Source organism: Cucurbita maxima, unplaced genomic scaffold, assembly GCF_002738345.1.
Source record: "Cucurbita maxima cultivar Rimu unplaced genomic scaffold, Cmax_1.0 Cma_Scf00012, whole genome shotgun sequence".
Classification (NCBI taxonomy): domain Eukaryota; kingdom Viridiplantae; phylum Streptophyta; class Magnoliopsida; order Cucurbitales; family Cucurbitaceae; genus Cucurbita; species Cucurbita maxima.
Genome location: NW_019272028.1, coordinates 2,407,569 through 2,418,119, shown reverse-complemented (window position 1 = coordinate 2,418,119; position 10,551 = coordinate 2,407,569). Strand labels below are relative to the sequence as shown.

The following is a 10,551-nucleotide window of genomic DNA, read 5'->3' as shown; positions in this document are numbered from 1 at the left end:
CATGGAAACAAGAGAGAAAGGCATATACAGATTGGAGTTTTATTAGGCACATCTTCTTTGCCCTTTTTTTCTCTGACCCGACATTTTATATCATATGGATCATGTAGTCACATGATTTTCTGCTTCCCAATTTTCTAATAGTACACTCTCTTGCAGCCTTTTTGATTTTTATTTTATAAAAAAAAAAGTCAATTTTATTTCTCCTTTTTATATTCATTTTTTGAAAAGTTTTCTCCTGTTTCATAAGGTTCTTTGTATAATTTTTTTTTCACCCCAATCCGGATTACCGTGCCGATAGGAACACCACTCGAAAGATCAATTCAATGACGTAAACCGTCGGAAACTTGAGAGGGTCGCTAGGTTTGGGAGGGAGAGGGAGTTCAAGTGGTCTCTTGTGTCTAGCTATGTAGGTTAGGGGCACTATTCTCACTTTGAGTTCTGCTTTCTATGTATGCTTGCGATGACAAAATTTTCCCATTAGCCGATCATTTGATTGATCAATGGGCAATGTAGGGCTTTCTTGTAGTAGTCATTTCAAATTATGTGATGTTCCACATTGATTGGGGAGGAGAATAAACCACCATTTATAAGGGTGTGGAAACATCTCCCTAGTAGACGCGTTTTAAAGCCTCGAGGGGAAATCCGAAAGGGAAAGCCCAAAGAGGACAATATCTGCTAACGGTGAATATGAGTCGTTACAAATTATCACCTCTAATGCAACAAAATTGAATCTTGAATGCTATCCGATCAAACTCTTTGATGTTCTTTTTCTTTCATCAAACATCAAATCTTGGGCATATGACACAAATCTTTGGTATGTGACACATGCTAACCGTGGGTATGCTTTTTGAAAATGATAGCCCGAGGATTGGTCCGTTGGTTAAGGTCTATACCTCGACTAAAAACTAGGGTTTTCCAAATACAACAAAACAGTAAAATTAGTAATTAATGTACGAAAAGGTCAAACAAAGCACACGTGCAAAAAGAATTCACAAATTGATTGTATGAAAGAATAAGTTCATCAAACACTAATTTTTGTTGTGTTCACATTGTCAATTTTTGGTCATTTTCACATTAGGCAATAACCAACACTTTCAATAAATTTTAAACCATTTAATCTTCTCATGTAATTGACTCTATTTTTCTTTTGTCTTTTTTAAAAAAATAAAGAAATAAAAATTAAATACATACTATTTTAACAAACCTTGTAATAAACTCTTCCATCTCCCTTTTCCCCATGCCATTGGATCTGGGGCTTTTTTTTTTTAAATCTTTTTTTTTTTATTTTTCCAATTCAATATTCTAAAATAATTATATATATAAAAAAAGGAATATTGGACATGATTACGTGGAATTCGAGGAAATTAATAATTAATATTAAAAAAAAAACTGCAATTTTCATACAATTTGTAATTTTCAAGCAGCCTTTGTATTATAAAAATTAATTTATTTAAAATTCTTAAACCTGGAATGTTGTTTTGTCTGTATTTTTAATATATGACTAAATAATTTACCAGATATTCCACGTGTCAATAGTTTTTTAAAAAAAAATTCAAAGGATTTAATTATATAAAATTTATACACATTTATTTGGATTAACAAATATATTTTCTAACAGAATAAATCGAAGTATATTTTTTATTTTCTAATTTTCAAATGAAATCCCATGGTATTATCATGATTACCACAAAGACATTTTCATTTATTTAAAAAAGTAATTTTTTTTTTCATTTTAAATTTAATTTCATAAAATTAAATTATTTTATGATGACCATTTTAATATCGAGTCGAGGGCAGGCACACCAACTACATGAACCTCGTCCTTTCTGTTACTAGCACTTTCCCGAGTTTTATATCAATTAAAATAAGTAACACCATATTATTAAATTTTAAAAAATTAAAATTAAAATTAAAATTAAAATTTACTCCCTTCACCAATCACATAGATTTAAAAAAATATTCAAACAAGAAATTAAATTATATCCCATTGCAAGAATCCCAAGAGAAAAGCGAATTTACTTTTTTACCCTTGAAGATTAAAAATAAAATAATATATATTAATCCGGATTAGAGAATATTTTAATATACACTAATAAAGGCCAATGATTGACGGTGAAACCAAGAGAGAGAGAGAGAGAGAGAAATTAATATTAATTAGAAAAAAAACTAAAATAATAATATAAATAAATAAAAGAGTAAAAAAACAGTTTCACGTGGGGGCGATTCATTTAGGTAATGTGTTTGGTTTGTGATTTGGTAAACCCAATCCATCAATGAACTCATTCCCCAAATTCCTCTTTATTTTTTATTTTTACTTTTTATTTTAAATTTATCTTTTTTTTTTTTTTAATTATGTGTTTGGTAAAATTTTCCATTTATTTTAAACCCACTTTGGTTAGGGAGGAGAACAAAACACGTTTGTAAGGATGTGGAAACCTTCCCCTAATAGACGATAATATCTGTTGGTGGATCTGGACCATTACAAATGATATTAGAGCCAGACACCGGACTATGTGTCAGCAATGTAGCTGTTCCCCGAAGGAGTAGACACGAGGTGGTGTGCTAGTAAGGACGTTGGGCCTCGAAGGGGGTGGATTTGGTGGCGGTCCCACATCGATTGAAGAAAGAAACGAGTGCTAGCGAGGACGCTAAGCCCCGAAGGAGGTGAATTGTGATGTCTCACATTGGTTGGGGATGAGAACAAAACACAATTTATAAGGATATGGAAACGGACAGTGATGTCTCACATTGGTTGGGGAGGAAAACAAAACACCATTTATAAGGGCGTGGAAACAGACAATATCTGCTAGTAGTTGTGGGTATGGATAGTGTATTTTATAATTTGGTATTTAATTAATTGTTTTTAGAGTAAAAAAAAAATAATAATAAAAAAAAAGTAAAGTAGGGTTAGTGAAAGCTCAAATTGGTGGGTATCCAATGCCGACGTCGGTGCGGTGACATCACGCGCTTCTCTTTCACCCTCCAATTTTGAAACACATTGCATGTCACCTACTTCATTTCTTCTTCTTCTTCTTTTTAATAATTTCTTTTTGTTCCTCAAATTCATTTTTTTTTTGTTTTTTTTCCGCTACGCCTCGATGAAGATCGGAATGTTCGATATTTTTTAGTTTAACAATACATGGAGATGACAGAAATTGAACGTCCACCTCAGGTTGACACATTCAATATTTAGGATTACTGAACTCATTTATATCCGAGTGTATATAGGTTAAAAAAATCTTTTGGAATAACCCGAAATTTAGTGATCCGAGCAACCTAAACAGAATTCACAACCCGACCCTCTACTAGGGTTGGTCCCGGTTGACCAGACCAAAATAATTTACCTACATTTTTCAATTTTTTTTTTTTTTAAATCTAACTAATTTATAATCTCTTTTAAATTTTCATGATATTTTAAAAGGACTAAAATACCCTTACACTATTATCGTTCATAGCTGGCATTCATGATGGTTGACAGTTTCCAACACCACTACGGTAACGGCTCGACAACCTTCGATGAGAAACAATGTTCGGCAATCCCTCTAGCTATGGTCGACCAATCGTAATATTTTAAATATTTAAGTAAAAAATATTTTAATTGTAGAAGAAACAAAAATAAAAGACTTAAATTAAAAGGTATTTTGGCTCTATATTTGGTGTGTTGGCACTTTCTTTAATTGCGTTTTGTGTCCTTTATTGACCAACCAAATTGATTCTCTTATGTTAGGGTGTCTTTTGGCTTCACTCCACATTTTCCATTTTAAATATATTTAAATAATAATTATTTTTATTTTAATTCCACAAATTTAGAGCCTAAATACATAACTTATTTAATTAAATATAGAGATAAAAAAAATATAATTTTTTAACAACTAATTTCATATATTTATTATTTTAAATATATATATATATATATATTTATTTATTTATTTAAGTTGTAATGTATTATTTATTACATAGTTTGGTAGGTTGGTAGGTTTTAATTGCTAAATCGTCCTTCATTTGTATATTTTTCGTAGTCAAATGTTTAATAAAATTACCAAAAAGAAAAAATAAGTCAATGAAGGACTTGGAAATAAATATAAATAATAAATTAATAATAGTAAAAAATATTTTAAGTAGGCTAAAATATTATTATTATTATTATTATTATTATATTTTGGGAGCCTAACGTCTTTGTTGACACACCGCCCAGTGTCTAGCCCTTATACCATTTGTAACAGCTCAAACCCATTGTTAGCAGATATTATCCGTTTTTTGTCTGTTACGTAGTGTTGACACCTTCACGGTTTTAAAACGTGTATAGAATTTAAAATGAGGAACGAAACATTTATTATAATGGTATGGAAACTTTTCCCTAGCAGACTCGTTTTAAAATCTTGAAGGGAAGCTCGAGAGAGAAAGGCTAAAAAGGATAATATTTGCTAACGGTGTGATTGGTTTGTTAAAAATATATGTAATGTATCGTAAGCATCGATATTTTCAAATTATAATTATTAAAAATATATTATTGACGTAATAAATACATTTATTTATTTGTATTTAAGGAAAATGAGAAGAACAAAATAATAATTTCTATTTTTATTGTTTGATTTTAATATATGAAAGAGGTTAATGAAATATATGAACCATGAATTACTATTAATTATTCCATTTTAAATATTTTGCAATTAATTTTTTCAATTTTTCTTAGTTTCATTTGACTTTTGGGTCAAAATTATAATAAATTAGGTCAACTAATTGATAAATATTTTAAATTATAAAAAAAAATAATTATAATTTTAACGGCTGGTGTTGATTAATATTAGTAAAAATATAAATAAAATGTTTATGTCAAATAGTTGAGCAACGAATTGGTTTAAATATATATTTTTACTAACACGGAGACAAGATACAGCTATTTCAAGGCACAATACGACCTACAGGGGAGACCTAGGACGGAAACTTGAATTGGAGTCAGAGGATCTAATTAATTAGAAGAGCAATGATTCGAGAGCGGATTCGCCACTGACAGGGAGACGAGACCGCTATCGCAAGACACAACATGACTTACAGGCGAGACCTAGGACGGAAACCTGAATTAGAGTCAGAGGATCCAATTAATTAGAAGAGCGACGATCCGGGAGCGGATTCCGCACTGACAGGGAGACAAGAGACCGCTATCTCAAGACACAACACGACCTACAGGCGAGACATAGGACGGAAACCTGAATTAGAGTCAGAGGATCCAATTAATTAGAAGAGCGACGATCCAGGAGCGGATTCCCCACTAATCGGGAGACAAGAGGTAGCTGTCTCAAGGCACAACATGATTTACAGGTGAGACCTGGGACGAAAACCTGAATTGGAGTCAGAGGATCCAATTAATTAAAAGAGCGACGATCCGGGAGCAGATTCCGCACTGATAGGGAGACAAGAGACCCTATCTCAAGACACAACACGACCTACAGGCGAGACCTAGGACGGAGCAACGATCTAGGAGCGGATTCCCTACTAATCGGGAGACAAGAGGTAGCTATCTCAAGGCACAACATGATCTACAGGTGAGACCTAGGACGGAACCTGAATTGGAGTCAGAGGATCCAATTAATTAGAAGAGCGACGATCCGGGACCGGATTCCGCACTAATCGGAAGACAAAAGGTAGGTCGTGTTGTGTCTCAAGACACAACACGACCTACATGCGAGACCTAGGACGGAAACCTGAATTGGAGTAAGAGGATCCAATTAATTAGTTGAGCGACGATCCGAGAGCGGATTTTCCACTAAGAGGCAAACAAGAGACGACTATCTCAAGGCACAACATGACCTACAAGTAAGATCAACAAAACATGAGACGGAAACCTGATTGGGAATTTGATGATCTAAGTAATTACCATAGCGACAACTCGGAAGCGGATTCTCCACGAACAGGAGGACAAGAGACGACTATCTTAAGACACAACACGACCTATAAACAAGACCGACGAGATATGAGACGAAAAAAAAAAAAAGGGTATAAAGAAAGAAAAATTTAGATAAAATAAATCAAAAGGCTAGTTTTCAAAATTTGGAAAAAAAAAAGGCACATTTTTTTACAAATATATTTTAGAAAAATAACCTTTTTCCAAAGTATAAATATAATGGCCTACATTAAAGTTAGCAACTTTTTTGAGATCCCAAAAGTAACCTCACCTCCCAAAAAAAGAAAATAAATAAATAAATAAATAAATAAAGAGGAATATTTGATGTGTTTAAATCGGTCTGAACAAACGTGAAAGCTCACCAAACAAGACGCACAAAAAACCTTCCCCGACCGACACGGCTCACGCGCCTCCGAGAGGCGCGTGGATGTGACAAACCCTCAATGTGGTCCACGGAAGCTTTTGGCTATTGGGCTGCCCGCTGCCCGTTCTTTGTACTGTAACGTAAAATTTAAGTTCCACTTGTCAACCTCTTGAAAAGATTTTAGGAAAATTAAAAAAAAAAAAAAAAAAAAAAAAAGATTATGATTCCCACCGTCTGTTATTTAGGGTTTCTCTTTCGTCCAGCTCATCATTCCGTGACACGTGTACTGATCCCACTTGTCCTTCACCCATCGTATGTGACCAATTATTGTTTCGTTCGTATAAGACTGTTCATTTTTAATTTTTTTAATTTTAATTTTAATTTTAATTTCTGAATTTTATGCGGCTTTTTCTTTGGATGAGAAAGATGAGACCCTACAAGTTTTGTCTCAACTCTCCTTTTTTAGATCAAAATATGCTTTTCATCTCAAACCTTTTTCTTTTTTTCTTAAGATTATCGATCCATTTTTAACGAGACTTTTGAATTTAGCGTTTATTGTCGAGAATTATTAATTTTTAAATGATGAGATATGTTTTAATCGTTAGTTAACATTTAGGTATGCCCGTTAATCTAAGACATGGTTCGTTAAAAAACACGTCAAAATATTTTTTCTTTCCGGTCATTTTTTAATCGTATTCATATAATTCAATAACCCGATAAACGTGGACAACCTAACCCAAACTATAAAAGTTAGGTTGGGCTAGCTTGATTTTTTTTTCTTCTGTTTACGTTAGGTTAAATCTTTTGAAAATTGAAAATTCGACTCGAAAATAAGGTTACAATCCAACCAAACCCAATTTGTATAATTATTATGAAAATTAAAAATATTTGACATTTGTAACGGATATTAGTGATGCGTTGTGATTTGTGGATAAATATGATTTTTTAAAAATAATTTTACGAAAAGAATAACCCGACAACTCAACCCAATCTTTGAGTTGGATTGAAGTGTGAGCTTTATTTGCATTGTTCGGTCACCAATCCAACCAACTCCAAATTTCAAATTGGTCAAAAAGATTTATCCAACTCAACTCGTGTACAGCTATCTGCTAGCTTAAAATTAAATGCAGTTGTTGTGTGTCAATTTGAGCATAGTTTAACCATTTTCATAGTTAAATTTTTCCACCATACGATTATTTAACTAAAAATAAAAATAATTAGCGGTATACTTCTTATTTACATGAAAATAGGTATTTTTCTAGACGTATCGGTCTAATACGATTATCTCTATCAAATCGTCAAATTTAAAATTTAAAATTTATTTATCTTATAAACGGTATAATACCAAAGTATGGTATTTTTACAAATTTTCTCTCATATATCTAATGGTACAAAATTATTGATCAAAATTAAATTTATACGTTATCCATATTTATTATATGATATGATATGTTGTCATTTTATATGTAACAAAATTGTTTTTTAGTTTGATTTTTAAATATGGATTTTTCTTTTTTTCTTTTCCAACAAAATTGAAAATTTAAATAAATAAGATAAATATTTATAACATTAAATATCAAACTATTAATTTGATCATTAAAATTTTAAATTATTGTACTGCAAAAAATTTATATTTGGTTGTTGGACTTTATAAAATTATATCTATTTAATTCATCTATAAAATAGAAGGTTTATTGTAAGTTATTAAGTTTATTTTATTTTATTTTACTTTATTTTATAGTATTGTCAGAATATTTATATTTTAATACTTAGTATTATTTAAAATACAACATAATGAGCTAGCTTAAATAGGAGTGTATACGGGTTGGATTATATTAATAATTAAAATTTTATAAAGTTCAAATATCGAGCATTTACCAGTTACAACACATCACTAAACTTTGGTTACAAATTTTAAATATTTTTAAAAGTAGAGTAGGATTGTGTTATAACTTTATTTTCGAGTGGTTCGGGTTGACTTAACCAAAAAACTATGAACCCGCAAAACGAACTAAAATTTCGATTTTAAAAAAAATTCAACCCATCCCAAACCAGAAAAAAAAAAAACATTCAGCTGTAGATATTAAATTACCGAAGTAAACGTAAGAGACGATCAAATAATGTTTTTTTTTTTTTAAGTTTTAGAAGCGTATAAAAAACATTTTAAACACGTAAATCAGATATATTATAGGATTCTAAAATACATCAAGGCAAAAAAAACTAAAGTTTGACCCATGAAATGCCAACACAAAAAGATTAGAGGTTCGAATCTATTCAACCTCATATATCATTTGCTGATGGTGGGTTTGAGCTCTTACAAATGGTATTAGAACTAGACACCATGCACAAGAATGTTGTGCCCGAGAACGAGCATGAAAACCTCATCTTAATAGATGCAGCCAGAAGGGAGACCATAGCATAGTAGAACAAGTTTGGAGAGGAGAACGAGTATGGAAACCTGAGCCCAGTAAGCGCGTTTTAAAATCTGGAGAGAAAGCCCATAAGGAAAATGTCGGGAAGGGAAGACCAAAGATGACAATATCTATGGGTTTGGACAGTTACAAATGTTTAAATTGGGTAAGTTAGTGAAGATGCGGAATTATGTATTCATGCCCTTTGAAAGATTTCACTTCTACCCTTCAAAGGATCAAAAATTGACGTGGTTGACCGGTGGCTAATGATATTGTCAATTGTTTTTCTTAAAAGTTATTTAAGGACTATTTAAATAAAATTAATATGGAAGTTAGAAGGATTATTTTGAAAAAATAAAAATGAAAAAAATGAAAAAGGTAAAAAAGAAAGGGTAAAAAAGTGAAGAAGTTGGGGTGAATTTGGGAAGCAAAGAGAGTCAGCTAAGAGAGAGTTAAAATTAATTCACCAACCTGTCTGAAACTTCTCATCTCTCTCTCTCTGTTTACTGTATTCAAAGGCACGTCTTCCAAGTGATTTCCTAAATAAATACTCTTCCACGAAACAAACGCCTTTATCGCGTGTTCATCCATCCACTTTCCTTTCCTTTCCTTTCATCTTCCTTTTCCTCTGCACGAATCCTTTCCTCCAATCTTTCAACCTTTCCGCCATGTCCATGGACCTTGAATTCCCTGAAAATCTCCCTAAAATCCGCCTTCCTTTACAGGTTCGATCGCCTCCCAAGCCTTCAAATTCCATCAACATCCCTTCCTCCGTCTCCGATCACGACGGCGCCGACCTTGACCACCGCGGCTGCCGGACGCCGACCTCTGCCGAGCACAAGATTCCGAAGATCATCAGCTGTCCTGGAGCGCCGAGGAAGCCGAAGCGCCCTCCCGTACCTTGCAAGAGGAAGTTGACCATGGAGCTCAAATTCTTTGAGTTCGTGAATCAAGAAGAAGTCGATAATTTCTTCCGATCCGCTTACGATCTCGAAGCTTCTTCCGCGGCGCCGCCGAAGAGGAGCTGCTGCCGGTCAGCCTGATAATCCAGATTGTCGGTTTGAGCCCTAAATTACTACACCGATTATAGAAAATCAATTTTTCTTTAATTCTTTTCTTTTCTTTCTTTTTTTTTCCCCCCTTTCCTTTCCCTCCGATAGCGAGTCAGCTCTTGATGTGTATTATTATTACACGTACATACCACATGGAATCGAATCGAATCGAATGCAAGTCCTCTTTGCATCATCATCGGAGATAGATAATCGTATTTCCCGAAACAAACAGAACATTCCGCACATATTTCTCTTCTTCTCCCCCTAAAAATTCTCATTAATTTCCTGAAATTCTCTGCTTCTTTGATCGTTTCTGCAGATTTCTAAATTCTTGATCTGAAATTCCAAATCGAACTCATGTAAGTTACAAACCCTAACTATTTCGTATTCCTGTTGTATGAATGAATCCGATCTGTAGCTGCAATAATTGAGTATAGAAATCATGAATTCGCTGCTGATGAATGAAATTACACGATCATGTTCATGATTTCTTCAATTCTGTTTTGCGATTGAGATGAAATTTCCTTTTGATCTGCAGATTTATGCCCTGATTCTTTGTTCTTGTTGAGTAATCAACACGGCTTTGGAAATTTGTTTATAGATATATATATATATATATATATATATATGTTCTACCTCGATCAATTTGCAGATAGAGAGAGATGCAATTTCCAATTCCAATTTCAAACATCAAAAGGAGAGAGGGAGTTCTTGCCAAATTTTTTTAATTCTATCCCCAATTTCAAATTATAGAGAGAGAGAGAAAAATTGGGGGGAGTCGAAATTTTCAGAGAGAGAGAGAAAAAAAAAAAAAAAAAAAAA

General features: G+C 32.7%; 1 protein-coding gene across 1 annotated transcript; it reads left to right on the top strand.

Annotated features, from left to right (window-relative positions):
* The first annotated feature begins 9,230 nt into the window (after positions 1 to 9,230).
* LOC111487335 (cyclin-dependent protein kinase inhibitor SMR1-like) lies at positions 9,231 to 9,972 on the top strand. The gene has a single exon (XM_023134719.1). The coding sequence runs from the start codon at positions 9,346 to 9,348 to the stop codon at positions 9,718 to 9,720; it is 375 nt and encodes a 124-aa protein (XP_022990487.1). The 5' UTR covers positions 9,231 to 9,345; the 3' UTR covers positions 9,721 to 9,972.
* Positions 9,973 to 10,551: the final 579 nt, after the last annotated feature.

What these genes read in the sequence shown, in the direction of transcription:
- LOC111487335 (XM_023134719.1), top strand. Translation starts at nt 9,346, where the DNA reads ATGTCCATGGACCTTGAATTCCCTGAAAATCTCCCTAAAATCCGCCTT.